Source organism: Gopherus flavomarginatus, chromosome 6 (assembly GCF_025201925.1).
Source record: "Gopherus flavomarginatus isolate rGopFla2 chromosome 6, rGopFla2.mat.asm, whole genome shotgun sequence".
NCBI classification, from domain to species: Eukaryota; Metazoa; Chordata; order Testudines; family Testudinidae; genus Gopherus; species Gopherus flavomarginatus.
Genome location: NC_066622.1, coordinates 109,098,751 through 109,117,267, shown reverse-complemented (window position 1 = coordinate 109,117,267; position 18,517 = coordinate 109,098,751). Strand labels below are relative to the sequence as shown.

Below are 18,517 nucleotides of genomic sequence, written 5' to 3'. Positions count from 1 at the left end.
ATAATGTGAGCAGTTTTAATGGGCAGATGCCATGGAATGTTACATTGGTCAGATGCCACTAGCCAAGGAATACATGTGATCAGATGTCTTATGAAAAACCCAGATGGGTCCAGATGATGAAGATGTCATCAGTGTAGTGTAGGTAAAGAAGGGGCATGAGTGGACGAGAGCTGAGGAAATGTTGTTCCAGGTCAGCCATAAAAATGTTGGTATATTGTGGGGCCATGCGGGTGCCCATAGCGGTGCCACTGGTCTGGAGGTATATATTGTCATCAAATTTGAAATAGTTGTGTTGAGGATAAAGTCATAGAGCTCAGCAAACTGTTGTGATGTGGCATCATAAGGGATACTGTTCTTGACAGCTTGTATTCCATCTGTGTGTGGGATGCTTGTGTAGAGAGCCTCTATATTCATGGTGTCTAGGATGGTGTTTTCTGAAAGGTCACCAATGCATTGTAGTTTTCTCAGGAAATCAGTGGTGTCACGGAGATAGGTGGGAGTGCTGCTGGCGTAGGCTCTGAGTCCACATATCCAGACAGTCCTTCAGTGAGATTGCTAATGCCTGAGATGATGGGGTGTCCAGGATTTCCAGGTTTGTGGATCTTGGGTAGTAGATAGAATAACCTTGGTCGGGGCTCTAAGGGTATGTTGATTTGTTCCGGTGTTAGTGCAGGTAGTGTCCTGAGTAGTATATTCCTTAGTGGGATCTGAGGGTAGTGGCCTGTAGAATTTGGTATTGAAGAGTTGTCTGGCAGCCTCCTTTTGGTAGTCAGACCCGTTCATGATGACAACAGCACTTTCTTTATCAGCCACTTTGATTATAATGTCAGGGTAGTTTCTGAGGCTGTGGATGGCATTGCGTTCTGCATTACTTAGATTATGAGCCAAGAGATGTTGTTTATCCACAATTTCTGCCTGTGCACATAGGCGGAAGCATTCTATGTTTTTTCCACAATTTCTGACTGTCATTTCGACTCTCAGGAGGAGTCCATGTGGAGTTCTTCTTCTTGGGCTGTTGGGGGGAGGGTATCTGTATATCAGTGTGCTGTTCAGTGTTATCCTGAAAGTATTCTTTGAGTCGGAGACGGCGAAAGTAGGCTTCCAGATCACCGCAGAACTGTATCATGTTTGTGGGGGTGGCAGGGCAGAAAGAGAGTCCCCGAGATAGGACAGACTCTTCTGCCAGGCTGAGTGCGTAGTTGGATAGATTGACAATATTGCTGGGTGGGTTAGGGGTACCACTGTTGTGGCTCCATGTGGCAGGTAGGATTTTAGACAGCTTACAGTCCTTTTTTCTTTGCAGATAGGTGAAGTGTGTAATGTAGATCTCCTGTCTTATTTTAGTGAAGTCCGTTTGTATGGAAGTTTGGTTATTTATGAGAGGCTCCAGGTTGGAGAGCTCTTTTTTGATGTTTTCCTGTTTGCTGTATAGGATGCTGCTCAGGTGGTTCCTCAGTTTCTTTGATAGAGTATGGCATAATCTCTCATTGTGGTCTGTGTAGTATGTAGATAGCAATGGATTTTTCACCTTCAGTCCATTTGGTATGATGTCCATCCGTTCGCATTTGGAAAGGAAGATGATATCTGTCTGTACTTGTGCAAGTAGAATCTGATTCAAGTAGAGTCTAAAATAAAAATAGGCTCACTTATAATCAGGGAGCAACAATTTCATCTTGTTGCTTCAAGTATATACATAAATTATTCAGCTTTACTCCCACTTCTTTTGGCATCTCCAGAAATCTTGAACAGAAGTAGTCTCACGGTTCAGGCCCATATTGTTTATAACCTTGGAGCCAAAGATCTCCTGTGAAAAATGCTTTAGTAGTCAATATCTAGAAATTCCCTAACTCCTGTCATGTTAGACTCAGCACATAGTTTCTTCTAGAATCAATTATAAATAATAATTACAAGTTCCTAATACTGAACTCTGCTAAACATTACCATAATGAATTCCATCAAATCTGAATACTCAGGGTCATTAGGATCAATCTTGACTTCTTTGGCCCATTCGGTAAGTTTCTGTCTGTCAGTGAACCACAGGAGTCCAGCAGCTATTTCTGCATTTATGTTTCTTGGCGCACTAAAAAGGAATGCAAGTCTTTCACTTATTTTGTGATACATTAGCTCCTATATACTATGCACATAATGGTCTAGCAAACATTTCCAATTCTCACAGACATCATCAGGTTCAGTCTTATTCTAAGTCATGACTACAAGAAAAATAAAGATGGAAACACCTAAGAAATCTGCAGAAAATAGGTTAACTGTGGTTTACAGTAAATTAGCATTATACAGAACACCTTGCCATAAAGCAAATGATAATGTAGCATAACTTTTCCCATAGTATTAAACATGAGATACTATTTAGTGAAACCTGTGACAATCTTACAGCAATATAAGAGTTATTACCTGTAACGAGCAGAGATTATTTTCTGAGATACAGGGGCTAACGGAATTCCTTCCTCATTGACTGCCCAGGATAAGGAATACGTTAGTTTTCCTGATGTCAAAAGACACACCTCTTCAGTTTCATTTTCATCCAGAAGAAAAGGTACATCTGTAAATTAAAAGTTGTTGGAAGAAAATAAATCAGTATAATTAAATGTAAAGTTCTATCTAGTTCAGCTTTTCCCAAGCTTTTGGAAGCTGAGATCTTCAGAAAAATGAACCCAAGTACACTGATCCTTCAACCCTGCCATTTGTTGTTAAAGGTCTACTCATCTTAATTTATACATCTTACACACCCCAGTGACTAGTCTTTCACACCCACATCCCAAGACTTCTTTAGGCTATAAGCACGTACTTAAGTGCTTTCCTGAATCAGGATGCTTTCTTCATCTGGGGCCTAAAGGAGGAGAGCCATTCATCCCCCAGATCTTTGGGAACACATACAGTTCCTTAGCAGATCTAGCAAAAATTTCTGACAGGCATCAATAGGCAGTTTGTGATCTGCTGGAGTGAGGAATTGACTGGGAGGGAAAAAACATGTCTATTCCCAATCCTTTTGAGACCTTCTTTATTGGTTCTTGGACTTGGCATCCAGATTCTCAGTCAGAGGATATCTCCTTCCTCAGAACCATGGCTCACTAGGCCAGTCACAAAAACGTGATATGAAAATGGCAAAACCATTGTGTTACACTTTCTCGGTGTGTTCAGGACTGTGGTTTACCTTGTTACCACCCCCTGCCTCAGCAAGAGAGAGATTTGTTGGTGCTAAACGGAGTCACAGATTCCTGTCACCCCAGTCTGTTGGCCATCCCAGTCAAACTTCTCAGGATACTGCCAGTCCCTTCTTTGCTTTGAAGTTAACACTTGGAGCACACAAGTCCGTGAGCCCCCTTTAAGAGCATTCCCCAGCACCAGTCACTGGGCACTCTCCATAATTAACAAGTCCACTGTCTCCAAAGAGACAGTGTACACTCCAACTTATTTGATTCAACCAAGAATTCACACTTCGCTTAATATTACAGCACTGAGATCTACTTACGATAAAACAAAGAGAAGTTATTAACAAAGATAGATATTCAAGTGATACTAGGTAAGGGTAGTAGAAACAGATATGGTTACAACTGAAACAAAGGTATAACACATTTCTAAGAGACTAAACATAACTTTAGCAAACTACAATCCTTCGGCTAAAATAGTTTTCTCACCCTCAAAGTCCTTTTTCAGAATTTGCTGATTTTCAGTCAAATCAAGATCCAAATTTTTGATGAATTCCTCCCCTCCACCAGGAGTGTTCTTCAGTGAAATGAATCAAAAATGTCCTTTTTGCTTTTCCTTATATTCCCCCCCCCAACTCACTGTTTTGACCCCAAAGACAAGAGAACCCTCTCCCCACCACCATCCCAGCCCATGGCTCTTGTCTCTGGTGTCTTCCCCATGCTGATTTCACATCCTGCCATCCCTCTGCCTTTTCCTGTTGACATACAAATACAGCTCCCACTGTATTCAGCTCCACAATGCTCATTACATTAGAGCCAAGGAGATAACTACCCCCACTCCTGTCTGGAAAAAAACCTGTTTTTCCCTTTGTTTGGTTACAGATTTTAAAGCATAATATTGGTAAGTACTCATATATATATATACACACACACACACACACACATATATATATATATACACACACATACACACATTCATAATGATATTAATGACTAATATGCCACTGGCTGTCATTCAATATCTTACAAGATGCTCTGTACAGATAAATGCTATGACAGCAATGTGTTAGGTATAGTGAGTCTGTCTAGCCTGACAAGCGTTGCTCACAGGTTACTGAACCACCATTGGGCCTGTATCTCACACACTGACTTACAGATTTCAAATAACTCTTCGGAAACACAAAAAAACTCCCAGCAATTCTTAAAAAGGCTTTGTAGGAAACTTCTTAGAGGAGAGGTTAAAACCTACTGGCAAAATTTAGCAAACAGGAAGCACACACTGGTCCACTCAGATACTATATGTCAGAGAAGATAGCATGAAGAAGGCTCATTGAGATCCTCACTCTGTGGAAGTCTTGAGGCATTTCTTCCTCAGGGCTTGTTTACACAGAAATTTAGCATACAGCAAACCAAAATGTGACTCTACCGCCCACTAGCTTGCAGCACACTAACCGACTGTGTGGACTCTGCTACTTGTGCACCAAAAGTTCTGTAGGACACTCTGATGTACTGCAAACATCAGTACATCAAAGTGATTACAGAACTTTTAGTGCCTGGTAGCAGGTCCACACTATCAGTTAGGGTGTGGCAAGCTAGTGAGCTCTAGATTCATCTCCTGGTTTTCCCTCCGTGTAGATAAGCTCTTAGAGACTGAAGCTAGTTCCGGAACTGTCTCTTTCCCGCATGTGAGATGGGAGGGCTAGTTTTTTCTTTTACTGCTCCGGAGACTATCTCAGAAGCTGTCTCATTTTGCTGCTACTTCAAGGAGAGCCTCTGGCTTCACAGGTGAGTTTCCCTCCTCATTTAAAGAAGTTAAGCAGGGTATTTTTTCCAGTCACAACTCCAGAAATCACTTCAGCTGCTGCTTCACTGCACTGAAACAGTGGACGTTTCTCTCTGTGTGAACAGAAAAACCAAAATATACTTAAAGCCCATGTAAGAAAGACATAGTTGAGATGGACATTATTTTCTCTCTTTCCCTAGAGAGACATATGATGTCCAGATGCAACCTCATAAGAAGAGGTTAGTCATTTTGTGTAATAACTGTGGTTCTTCAAGATGTGTCCTCTTCCCCATGGGTGCTCCACTTCAGGTGCACGCACCTCTTGAGTCTTTGATCAGAGATTTTCTGTTAGCATTGTTCATTTGACCCATACGTGCATCTTATGCATCCTCATGCTGCACACCGATGGATCAGAGAGCAGGTTGGCATTGGTTCAAATGGAGGTTTCATGAGGTATTTAAGTATCAGGTTAGGGTCCCAAGTCAGAGTGGAGTCCCTAACATGGGGGAAGATTCCCCATACCATTAATGAACCTAGATGACACAGGGTGAGCAAATATGAAGAACCTGTCTACTAGAGGATGAAAGGCTGACATTGCAGCAAAGTGAATCTTAATCAAGCTAACTGATAACTCCAATTTCTTTAGATCAAACAGGTAATCCAGGATAACTGACAGCAACACAGATCCAGGCACAAGATGGCAGTGGAAACACCAGTGGAAGAATCTCTTTCATTTCTGCAGGTAAGTAATTTGGGTTGACTCCTTTCTGCTGTTCAGTGGTATCTCTTGCATTTCTGCAGAACAAAACCAAACCATTTTATAACTTCACAAACCATTGAGGAACCACATCCTGAGACAGAGAACCCCTAGACTGGTGTGAAGCACAAAGCCCACATCCTGGGAGAGGAAATGAGTAATGGTTGGAAGCTTGAATGGCAGTTGGATGCACAGCTGAAGCAGGTAAGGGTACCAAGCTTGTCTCAGCCAGGTCAGTACGAGAAGGATAACCCTGGATTTTTCCTGTCTGATCTTGTTCATCACAAGTGTTGGTGTTAGTGTTTGAGGAAAGTCATAGAACAAATCTTTTGTCCAAGACAGGAGAAAGGTGTCTCCCAAAGAGTGGTGGCCCTGATCGCCTCGTAAGCAGAACAGAGAACACTTCTTGTTCCTGGAGGTGATAAAGAGATCCACTTCTGGAACTCCTCACTTTTGGAATATTCTGCGGAAAATCTGAGAGCCTAGCTTCCATTTGTAGTCCTGGTTGTGGTGTTCTGTATACCTGGGAGGTAGATGGATGAAATTTGGATCTGATGGGCTATAAAACATTTCTACAGTTTCACAGCTTTGGGGCACAGGGAGGGAGATTGTCCTCCCTGTTTGTTGATATGTAGGCCACATTTCTGTCATGACCCTAATTTATTTGCCCCAGTGAAGGGTAGGAAATGAAAGCAGGCATTTCTGACTGCCCTAAGTTCCAGCATGTTGATGTGGAGACTGGTTTCCAGAGGTGTCTATCTGCCCTGAGTCATGAGGGCATTGAGGTGAGCATCCCTTCCCAAAAGTGATGTATCTATTGTCACAGTTAAAGTTGGAGCTTGGCGAATTAGAGGAATGGCTGCACTGCCGGTGAGTTGATTTTTTTAATCAGGCTAGGGAGTTCCTCACCTAGACAGAAACCTTGATCTACCTGTCCAAAGTGTCTCTGGTTGGTGAACAGGACATTCTGAGCCAGCCTTGGAAGTAGCAGAGGGATAGCGTTGCATGATCAATCCCAAAGGTACAAGCTGCCATGTGTCCCAAGAATTCCTTATTGTAGTTTGAGGACTTCCCTACATAATCCTGACCAGACCTAACAAAGTTATGAATCTGTCCATGGGAAGGTAGGCCCTGGCTGCCAATAAATCAAAGAAAATTCCTGAGTAGTTTTTTCTGTACAGGGGTTAATATAGATTTTTTATACATTTATCTAGAGACTAATTCCTGAAAAAAGAGCTGTCTGAGTGAAGACAGCATTGCATTGTAGGATTGTTTTTGAGTAGCTAGTTATTGACGTATACAAAGACTAGAATTTCTTTTCATCAGAGGTAAGCAGCCACTATTGCCAGGACCTTTGAAAATACCCTTGGGGCCAAAGAAAGGCTGGATGGAAGAATTCACTGTTGAAAATGATTCTGGCCTACAGCAAAACATAAGTGTTGTGACAAAGTTCCTCCTCTACCTTGGTGGGCCCTGCGCTTATTGGCAGATTTTGCTAGCCTCAGAGATCTTCCTATGTTGGATCAGGAATTGGGAGGTTTTGGGGCAAACTCGGGCCCACCCTCTACTCCAGGTTCCAGCCCAGGGCTCTGTGGATTGCAGCTGTCTATAGTGCCTCCTGAAAAAGCTGCATGACATCTACAAATCCCTGGGCTACTTCCCCATGGCCTCCTCCAAACACCTTCTTTATCCTCACCACAGGACCTTCCTCCTGGTGTCTGATAACGCTTGTACTCCTCAGTCCTCCAGCAGCACATTCTCTCACTCTCAGCTCCTTGTGCCTCTTGCTCCCAGCTCCTCACACGTGCAGCACAAACTGAAGTGAGCTCCTTTTTAAACCCAGGTGCCCTGATTAGCCTGCCTTAATTGATTCTAGCAGCTTCTTGATTGGCTGTAGGTGTTCTAATCAGCCTGTCTGCTTTCATTGTTTCCAGAAAGTTCCTGATTGTTCTGGACCCTTCCCTATTACCTTACCCAGGGAAAGGAGACCTATTTAACCTGGGGCTAATATATCTGCCTTCTATCGCTCTCCTGTAGCCATCTGGCCTGACTCTGTCACAGTATTTAACGCTAAATAGAAATAGGCATCTTGTAGGTCAAGGGTCAAAAACAAAATTTATTCCTCTAGTGAAGGAATTATAGCTGCAAGAGTCACCATCTTGAACTTTGGAGGCTTTACAAATTTCTTTAATAGTTTTAGATCCAAAATTGGTCTCCATCCTCCTTTGGCACAAGGAAATACTTTGAGTAACACCCTTTTCCTTTGTGAAGAGGCAGGACTAGCTCTATTGCTCCTAACTGAAGGAGAGAGTCCACCTCTTGTTTCAATAAAAGTTCGTGAGAGAGGTCCCTGAAGAGGGACAGGGAAAGGGCTGAAAGGGAGGGACATAAAGTGGATGGTATAGCTTGATGTTATAACCTCTATGAGGCTGTAGTGGCATTAGCACCTGCCTCTTGCGAACGCCCCTTTCTGGCTGATATATGCCTGCAATCACTCTGTTTTGAATGGGGCGGCATCCTCCTCTTGCAGGAACCCCTTTCCGGTCAGATAGGGGCCTGCCTTTTCCTGCTCTTATGATGGTGTGGCACCTGCCTCTCACGAGTGCCCCCACCCCCAGCCGATGGTTCTTTTGGCCGGTCTTCAGTGACTCAGCAGACACACTATCCCCCCTTCCAGTGTATACAGTCTATAGTTCTTGGGCACAGCCCTGATATGGGGAGATAGCACCAAGGCTTCCTTCCCGGAGGCACTGCCTTCTTTAACAGCCCAACAAGGGCCCATCTTGGTACCGTAGGCTGGTGTCCTTTTGGCATCCCTCGCCTGAGCTCAGTCTTCAACCAGACCAGCAGGGCCTCTCACAGTATCCTGGCTTCGTCTGGCTAGGTTCTGGACTCAGTCCCTGGGCTCAGCCTGCCTGCATTGACCTATCCCTGGTCCAGCTGTTCTTCCAGCCAGCCAGGCACCCAGTCCTCCCTCTTCAAGCTCCAGGCAACAACTGACTGCTCTGCTTGTGCTGCTTCCTTTTACATGGTCCTTCTGGCCCCTGATTGGTTGCTCCAGCAGCCCCTCTGGTTGGCTGCTTCCTCTGCACCCACTCTAGGCTGCCAGGAGGACTTCTCTGTTCTTTTCTGGGGTGGGGTGAGGCAGGGCTATGAGGCCTCCAGCAGGGGGCCTCGGGACCTAGTCCTGCCCATTATACACCTCCCGTTTCAGACAGGATTGGGGCAGTGGTTCTTCTCTCAGTCCTTTTCTGCCACCCCTTCAGTCAGGGCATATTCTTTTTCTTGCCTCTGTCAGTCACGGCCTTTTCTCCCAGGTCTCTCTTACCTATAGAACATTCAAGAGTCCTTTCAGTACACCTCTGCCTCTGATTCTCCTTTGCCTCTGCCTCTGACACTGGCTTTGTTGTGCTACTGCCTTTGCGTGTGGCTTTCTTTCAGCCTCTGCTTCTGGTTTTACACAATAAAACAGTTAAAATCTTGCCTGTTGCTTCCGTGGCTGCTTCAGTCGAAGTTGTTTTACTGCCTCTTCGCAGCCTTTATGGATCAGGGTCAGTCTGAAGATCCTCACCCCTGATACCATAATATAATAGATTTGGTATCCGACTCATGAAAGTGCCCCCCCTCTGGCCGATACGCACCTGCTATCCCTCAGTTTTTAATGGGGCAAGGGACTGTCCAATTCCAACCTCCCTATGTAATAGTGTTGGTGGTCTAGTGAATCGCTACTGATAAGCAGCCCTGGGATGTGTAGAAGCACCATGTATAGAAATAGAAAAGACTAACCAGAGTTAGTCTTCATCCTCCTCAGTATCCTCCAACTGGGGGACACCAGTGAATAAGGATTGAGAGTCCCGTGGAACCAGAAAACAATGGTAATCTGGAAATCAGAGTCTCAGTACCCAGCACACACGGGTACACACGAGCAATGGGAACTCTGGTTCATCCGTCACAAACAAGTCCTTAATTCTTGTGGTGCTAAGTAGGAATTGGGAACAACTTGGTAGCTGAAGAAGGCTGCATCATTGACTGGGAATATATCGACACTGTGGCTTGCCTGGTACCAAGGATGCTGAGTGGGTAGGTACTGATGGTGGGGCTGTGCCAGAAGGTAACTGTCTGGAGTGCTTATTCATGCCCACCTTGTCCCTCGTAGATGGTACCAGCACCCTATCAGAGATGTGTTTCTCCAGGACTTTCCAGCCCCACTAGTACAGGAGGAGTCTTTTGCCTTTACGGTACTGAGCCAAGAGGTTGAGGCTTCCAAGACTGTGGATCTAGCAGAGAACTGGGGCCATTTAAGAACTAGCTCCTTATGATGAGAGTGTCCGAGTGCCTCTTCTTCAAAGAGAACAGGAGTACTTGTGGCACCTTAGAGACTAACAAATTTATTTCAGCATGAGCTTTCGTGAGCTACAGCTCACTTCTTCAGATGCACAGAATGGTTCCATTCTGGTTCCATTCTGTGCATCTGAAGAAGTGAGCTGTAGCTCACGAAAGTGCATGCTGAAATAAATTTGTTAGTCTCTAAGGTGCCACAAGTACTCCTGTTCTTTTTGCGGATACAGACTAACACGGCTGCTACTCTGAAACCTCTTCTTCAAAGCTTTCTCTGAAGTTTCCATAGCCTTCCTTTTCTTAGGAACCTGCACTGAGGCTGAAAGGCCATTTGATCTGTCCAGAGACAGATGTACTGGGTGGGGTGGGGGTCTGGGAAACTCCTGACCTGACTCATAAGCATGTCAAAGGGAGCACTCCATCATGAACAGTCTCAGTTCTCAGTTTAATCACACTGTTCTTCCTTGCCCTGGATATGAGAGCCAGGCAGAAGTTGTACTTCTGGGAGCTGTGAGACACTCTCAAACAAATATACTTGGAATGGGTGTCACTAACAGGCATAGCCTCTCAATAAGAGAGATGAGCCAGGCATGCCCTATCAGGAGAATTAGAGTCTCCAAAGGGAGGGAAAGGAAACAAATCAATCAATTAAATCAATTAGATATAAGTCACTACTTATATCTAATTAACTAACTATAAAATATCTACTAACAATTAACTACACTAAGCTAATCCTAAACAACCAACCATAAGAAACTGTACATGAGATAGACAAGGCATGCTCAAGGCAGACATACTAAGGCTCCGCCTCAGGCTGAGACGTTGATTAGGAATTTAGAATGGTTCACCAGGCAGCCCTATCTCACCTCGGTGAATGGCACAAGGATTCATAGAATGTATGCGTAGGTTGAACAGATGCTGCTAACAGAAAATCTCGGATCAAGGACTCGAGAGGCGCACATGCACCTGAAGTGGAGCAACCATAGGGACACTGCTCAAAGAAGTCAAACTTCTTATGTGTTTCTCTCAGTGAGGTATTAATCAAACTGGATAAGCACAGAAGGAAGCTCCAAACAGCAGGAAAATCCTGGATGGTGAATGGTCATCATTTTGCCCATGAGAACAAACGAGGAAGAATCACCAAGTGTCTGTGTCATGGCAGAGTGAGCTACAGGAATGGCATTTCAAAGGAAGGTCTCAGTGTTAGAGTAATGCAAAATGCTTTCACTCTGACATAGCTCTGAAAAATACTAAATACTAGCACAGTATTTAGAGGTCAGGAGGAAGGAGATCAAACACTACTCCCTGAGGAGACTATCAACTTTTCTTCAAGCATCAGTCAAAGAATTTAGACTTAAGACCTTGGTCTCGCAGTACACTATACTGCCAACAGATCATTAAGCCAGGCTCAAATATTTTTCACATATAAGTAACTTACTGCTTCCCACTTCTCCATTTATAGGTTTAACTTGCTGGTCACAGCTAAATTCTGCCTGTTCCAATACACCTTTGCTTTGCAGTACAGTATTGTCAGGAATAGGTAAATATATTTTAGCCAACATATTTGTCCTTTTAGATGATTCACAAATCTAAAAATAAAACAATTTGTGCTGTAGTTAAGATGTGTCAAAAAAGAACAAGTTCCAGCAAAGAGATTCTGCAAGAAGCTGTGGGGAGGGGGAAGAAACTCCAAAAAGGAGGATTAATATAATTTTAGACAGACAGAATATGTACTTGTAATGAAAAAGTGGTTCTGTTTGCAAAATCTTTCTTAACTACTTATATTGTCTCCATTTCCATAGTATCTGAGCACCTCACAGTCTTTAAAAAAATTCTCTTAACATCTCGTGAGGTACTATTATACCCATTTGTAAGAACTAAGGCACAGAGAGACTAAGTGTCTCGTACCTAAGGTCACACAGTAAGTCTATGGCAACAGAGCGAACTGAACCTGAATCTCACAATCCCTAGCATCCTAACCACTGCGCCAATGTTCCTGTCAAACAATAGCCTGTTTGTAAAGGCATACATATACTCTGCAATTGTAACTTGGACAGCTGTTTTTGAAAATTTGGTTTGGTATTTTGTATGCTAATTTTATAATGAAACTATAATATGACAGAAAACACAAACATTAAGGGGCCAATCCAATTTCCATTAAAGTCGTAGATTTTTAATGCCAGAAAGGACCATTAGATCATTTCTTTAGTGACTGAATCCTGCTATCAGCTTTGCCATTATTTTGCCTATGACTGGTATCAGGCTAACTGACTTATAGCTACCCCTCAATATGGATTTCAATGCAAGTTGGGGATCAGATCTAAAACATCATACAGAAATGAAGCACAAAAGTAAATTACATTACTATACCTCCAATCGAAGAGATTCAGGCCAATGTAATAACTGAATACTAAACATTTGCTGAAACATTACTCTAAAATCCAGCTGTAGGGGAGCTACTGAAGTGCAAGAGACTTGTTTTTCATTGTAAAATATTTTAATAAAATACTGTTGCCTCTGAACTTTGGCTCTTCTCTTCTGTTCATACCTATAAATTACCAAATATAATACAGATTTAATTAATTCTAGATAATCAAACTCAGAGTAACAAACTGGTGACTAAAGTGCAACAGTTACCGTAGCATCACAAAAACACAAAAGCTTAGCATATTGGTTAATTTCAAGGGAATACAAATCATGCACGTTTGCTATCAAAGATTAATATTGAGTACATAATGAGATATTTAGCCTACATTTGTGAAAAAGACCCACGCATGTGCTCAACTTTACACACTGTGAGCAGTCCCATTGACTTCACACTGCATAAGATTAAGCATGTGCATAATTCCTTGATAGATGACGGCATTAATATGTTAAATTTTATTTTAATATAAGATTAACTTTTTTTAAAAAACAATCAGTCTAAATTTTTAATTTAAATGAATTATTTTGAAGCGATTTACTTTCAAATTATAATACACAAATTTCTAAGGATATGTGAAATTAAAACATATATATCATCATTATTCTACCTTGGCAGAGAAATTAATATGTTGCAATTTAATAATTATAACTTACATGGGACACTTAGACACTGCTGTTATTTCTGCAGTCAAAGTGAGATGTGGTATGAAAAGAGGTTCCTTTATCTCTGCAAGTTGTGTTGAACTCACCAATGGAGGAACTGAATCCAAACATCCCTAGAAACCAGTATCAGTATTTTAACTGTTTGTAACATATCTTTTTTAGCACAAGCATTAATTTCCTACATTCAAACTGACTATAACAACATATCTATAAAATACGATTAAGCTCCTTTGGTTCTTTTGAAAACCTCCGCCTAAATTTTCACTGGATCTGGGACATGAACAGCATCACCTTGATTTCCACAATTCTAAAGCAACTGCTTTCTCTAGCAAATCAAGGAGCACTACACTGCTGTCATAAAAGTGAATGACGAAACTCTCATTAGCTACAATGTGAGAAGGATCAGGCACACAATATTGATTATTTTAAAACCTGTCTCGTAATTTAAGTACCTTCTGTTTTCCCCAGGTCTCTGAAATATTGTCAGGGTTATCAATATTATCTTCTCCTTCCAGCCATCTGCCTTTTTCAGCATCTTGTGCTAATCCTACCTTATATTCATCCTCATTATTTTTCTTGGTCAGCCTTCTTCAAACATGGATACAAAACATTTAAATATTATAATTAGAAAAATTTATCTATAGTTGTTAGATCACACACTATAATCTTCCAATGTAGAACAAATACTTCAGAGTGTTACCTCACAATACATCAGAGTTTGAAACTCGTGGAAGATATCAACAGGATTATAAATTAAAAACACTTTCTGTAATTATTTGCTTTAGTTAGAATGTTTGGGAAAGGGAGATGTCTACATCAAGTGCAAAACCCATGCTTTTTGTTTTCTTAATCTTTTTTCAAGATACTGATGCTCAATACTTGTATTTGAACTTCTTAAAATCAATTTTCATTACCATAAAATAATTACAGAATTACAAAATTCACAATAGGAAATTTATAAGGATTGATAGAGAATAATCAATCAATGTTTCAGGCAATACCTTAACTAACCACAATCCTAATTTATAAGAGAGCTATGAAAACATGGATCTAAGAACAACACTATAAGTACACTACATTCACCAAATAAATGTCCTTTTCCCAAACTGTATTCCATATAAACCTGGTTATGAAATACATGCAGTTTTGATTGACTGCAGCTTTCTAAATATACTAATAGAAAGTCCATTTCAATTAATAAAGTGTCAGAACACAGAAAATATGGTATTAGTTGCACTAGATAAGGGCATCTAGAGTGAAGGGCCATCTACCCAACACAACACCAGTACAATCAGACTGTGTGGGAATTCCTACCTAGGAAACCGGAACCTAGGGTTAGAGTCCTCCCCTCAAACCCAAGAAATCTGGGTTCTAGCTAAACAGGTCCCACTATCTCCAATGCACCCAACCCTCTCTAAGGTGGTAAACCATCCACTCCAAATGCCTACCAACTTCACTATGAGAATCATTTTCAACTTTGACCCAATGAAAGCAGGATGGAAAAGACACCTCCCCCGCTCCTCCAGAAGACCTAAAACACAATCACTGGATAGTGTCAACTGATATCTGTCCTTCACAGGCATCCTACCCCTTCACATGCCAGATGTGGCTCAGAACAGAGTATCATGGAGGCACATAATGAATTTGGAGGCCTCTGTGCCGTCCAAATTACAGCATGAGAACTAGCTTAATGTCAAACCAACACAGGAAAGTCAATAGGTTCCAACACAGCTATCTGCAACAGCTATTCCAGCCTAAGAACTGGAATGGTATATATAGCTCCCCTGATGGTGTTTGAGATATTGCATCCAGCTACATTTTTATAAGGTATCTTTGAAAAATTGTATTGAGAATTTACCATTCCTAATTTTACATCTTGACTGGGAGGAGACTCTCTTATGTCTGGAACAGATCAGACCAGCACCCAGAAAGCAGAGAGAGTCTCAGTTGACTGAATAGCTTATTCCACTACTCAACTGCTCTTCTAATTCAAAAATTTGGTACTTTATCTAAACTTTTCCTTTCTTTTCAGTATCACCAATGTTAATACTTATAAGTATATATGTTTGAAAAATTATCTGTAGTTCTTACAGTATACAAAATATACTCTCTGTAATATGTGCTACAGATGTAGGCTAACTCCTTTACACAGAGTTAAAGACATTTCGGATACACTCTGAAAGGATATCATATCAGCTTACTTTTGAAACTGTAATTTTACAGGTGTACTTATATATTCTTGCTGTCTACGTACAGATTTTATTTGTTTCCAGACTTTTAACATACTATGTATTAAAGAAATATCTTTTTGCTGTTCTAGGTCATACAATTTCTTGGTATCTCTGCAATAAAAATATACAACAAAAAGATAATCTAATTCTCTGATAACAAAATCAGACAGTCTATAATTATACCACCAAACTTCAAGTTTTAAATAGAACACTTATATTTAAAATACTTTATTCCAAAGGCATAGCCTTAGTTTATTAAAATCTGCATATTCATTTTCCATCGATTCTTTGCACATACACTAGCAGATTTTTTTCAGGTACAGCACACAGCAATGTGAATTTGGTCCTTTGCCTGCATTAAGGGGGAAAGGAAAGAAAAATATGCAAGAACAGTATGCAGGTTTTCTGAAATACAAAAAGATTTACTGTACAAATCTGAAAAAAAAAGTCTGGCATGTTGACTAATTAATATGGGAATAAAATAAGAAACCACGTCTTATTCTCTACATTTGTTCCTTAAAATTCTGTCAGTGACCCATAATTACTGAGGTGAGGACTGAACAAAGGTAACCTGAGATTCTGGTTTGTAGATATTCGGACAGAAATTTGTTAAATTGTCAGACTTCCCTGCTTAGTATCTTGGATGTTCCATAGGAGATTAAAACAATAAGATTGCTTTGTCATGGTATTACTTTCTGCCTAATAACCTCTGTATAAATATCAACTGTTTTTGTTTAGAGATGGCCTCAAACCAAAACTCTAGAACCAATAAATTCTGGGGTGGTTCTGATATGGATCCAAGTACTTTGCAGGTTTGGCTCATACTTCTTTTTGCTTCTCATGATTTGGTGGGCATGTAAGCATCTTTTCAATACACAAACTGTAGAAAAAAAATCTAAAAAGAAACTAAATTCCTGTATTATTAGATGCAAACAATAAAGACTCCTCTGGAGTCTTGTTACTTAGACTGGAGCCCAGGCTCTAGGACCTATAAGGTGGGGGGATTCCAGAGCTCAGGCTGGAGCCTGAGCCCAAACACCTATGAGCCTGAATCAGCGGCACAGGCCAGCCAGGGGTGTCTAATTGCAACGTAGACATACCCAAGTTGGTATACAGTCCTGGGCTTGCTCTAAGAGTAGGATAATTGTAGAATTCCACCAAGAGAAGACACCAGGCCTCGCACCTCTGTGGGTACACTTAGCCCAGAGAAGCATCACAGGTACAGCTAAGCCTTGAACAACGACACCTGTTGCCTTTACTCATGCAAGTAGTTCCACAGACTTCAGTAGGATTACTTGCATAAGGAAAGAGAATATCTAATATATACACAGAATTTCTGTAGCATGATATATTGTTAAATATATCAAACAACTCCGTTATATCCAATTTCCACATTCACCGTAACAAGAAAAAATTTATATTATAATTTGCATATCATACAACTTTCTTGCTTCCAGTAAGAGAACACTTTCCAGTTACTTGAAAGAGGCTGTTCTACAGCACAATGTAGTTCCAAAGACAAGCCATCCAGTACTTTATGGTCTGTGTTTGAAATGTCTGTTTGTCTAAAACATAAGATTCTTGGAGTAAGGACTGTGTATTTCTCTAGGTTTTGTAAAAGCAGCAAAGAATCCTGTGGCACCTTATAGACTAACAGACATTTTGGAGCATGAGCTTTCGTGGGTGAATACCCACTTCTTCAGATGCATATGGTGGAAATTTCCAGGGGCAGATATATATGCTAGCAAGCAAGCTAGAGATAATGAGGTCAGAGACCAACACCTACAAAATCTCTACCAAGCATTCTCAAAACTACAATACCCGCACGAGGAAATAAGAAAACAGATAAACAGAGCCAGACGTGTACCCAGAAGCCTCCTACTGCAAGACAAACCCAAGAAAGAAACCAACAGGACTCCGCTGGCCATCACATACAGCCCCCAGCTAAAACCCCTCCAACGCATCATCAAGGATCTACAACCCATCCTGAACAATGATCCCACACTTTCACAGGCCTTGGGTGGCAGGCCAGTCCTTGCCCACAGACAACCTGCCAACCTGTAACATATTCTCACCAGTAACCGCACACCGCACCATAATAACTCTAGCTCAGGAACCAATCCATGCAACAAACCTCGATGCCAACTCTGCCCACATATCTACACCAGCGACACCATCACAGAACCTAACCAGATCAGCCACACCATCACTGGTTCATTTACCTGCACATCCACCAATGTAATATACGCCATCATATGCCAGCAATGCACCTCTGCTATGTACATCGGCCAGACTGGACAGTCTCTACGGAAAAGGATAAATGGACACAAATCAGACATTAGGAATGGCAATATACAAAAACTTGTAGGAGAGCACTTCAACCTCCCTGGCCACACTATTGCAGACCTTAAGGTGGCCATTCTGCAGCAAAAAAACTTCAGGACCAGACTTCAAAGAGAAACTGCTGAGCTTCAGTTCATCTGCAAATTTGACACCATCAGCTCAGGATTGAACAAAGACTGTGAATGGCTTGCCAACTACAGAACCAGTTTCTCCTCTCTTGGTTTTCACACCTCAACTGCTAGAACAGGGCCTCATCCTCCCTGATTGAACTGACCTCATTATCTCTAGCTTGCTTGCTAGCATATATATACCTGCCCCTGGAAATTTCCACCACATGCATCTGAAGAAGTGGGTATTCACCCACGAAAGCTCATGCTCCAAAACGTCTGTTAGTCTATAAGGTGCCACAGGATTCTTTGCTGCTTTTACAGATCCAGACTAACACGGCTACCCCTCTGATACTCTCTAGGTTTTGTACAGTGCTGAGCATGCTGTTATCACCAAATAATAAAAACAATTAAATATCTATGCTATGAGACTTTCACCACTATAACTGCTACTGTGCATCAGCTACTGCAGAAAAGTCACATAATGTATTTTTAATTCTGTCTCTCTGTGAGAAAAGAAGTTAAATTAGTCATGATAGATGCTGGGAATGGGAAAAATAGAAAATACTGGAAATGTGGGCATGTCAAGTTAAGGTCAAGAACTGTATGAAGAAATTTATTTTTTTTAATTTGAAATTAAACCAAATATAAGTAACTCCAAAATCTATTTCAGCAGCCTTTTACCATCAATATTTAAAAACAAATCC

At 41.4% G+C, this 18,517-nt stretch overlaps 1 protein-coding gene across 1 annotated transcript in view; it reads right to left on the bottom strand.

Moving 5' to 3' along the window:
- The window catches only part of CC2D2B (coiled-coil and C2 domain containing 2B), a 118,788-nt gene that overhangs the window by 58,259 nt on the left and 42,012 nt on the right, over positions 1 to 18,517 (bottom strand). Inside the window, exons 12-18 of the mRNA XM_050959303.1 lie at positions 15,331 to 15,471; positions 13,582 to 13,717; positions 13,121 to 13,242; positions 12,413 to 12,590; positions 11,481 to 11,631; positions 2,410 to 2,557; positions 1,942 to 2,080 (exon numbers count right to left, since the gene is read on the bottom strand). Coding sequence (XP_050815260.1) covers positions 1,942 to 2,080; positions 2,410 to 2,557; positions 11,481 to 11,631; positions 12,413 to 12,590; positions 13,121 to 13,242; positions 13,582 to 13,717; positions 15,331 to 15,471 — 1,015 coding nt within the window. The remainder of the gene's footprint in view (positions 1 to 1,941; positions 2,081 to 2,409; positions 2,558 to 11,480; positions 11,632 to 12,412; positions 12,591 to 13,120; positions 13,243 to 13,581; positions 13,718 to 15,330; positions 15,472 to 18,517) is intronic.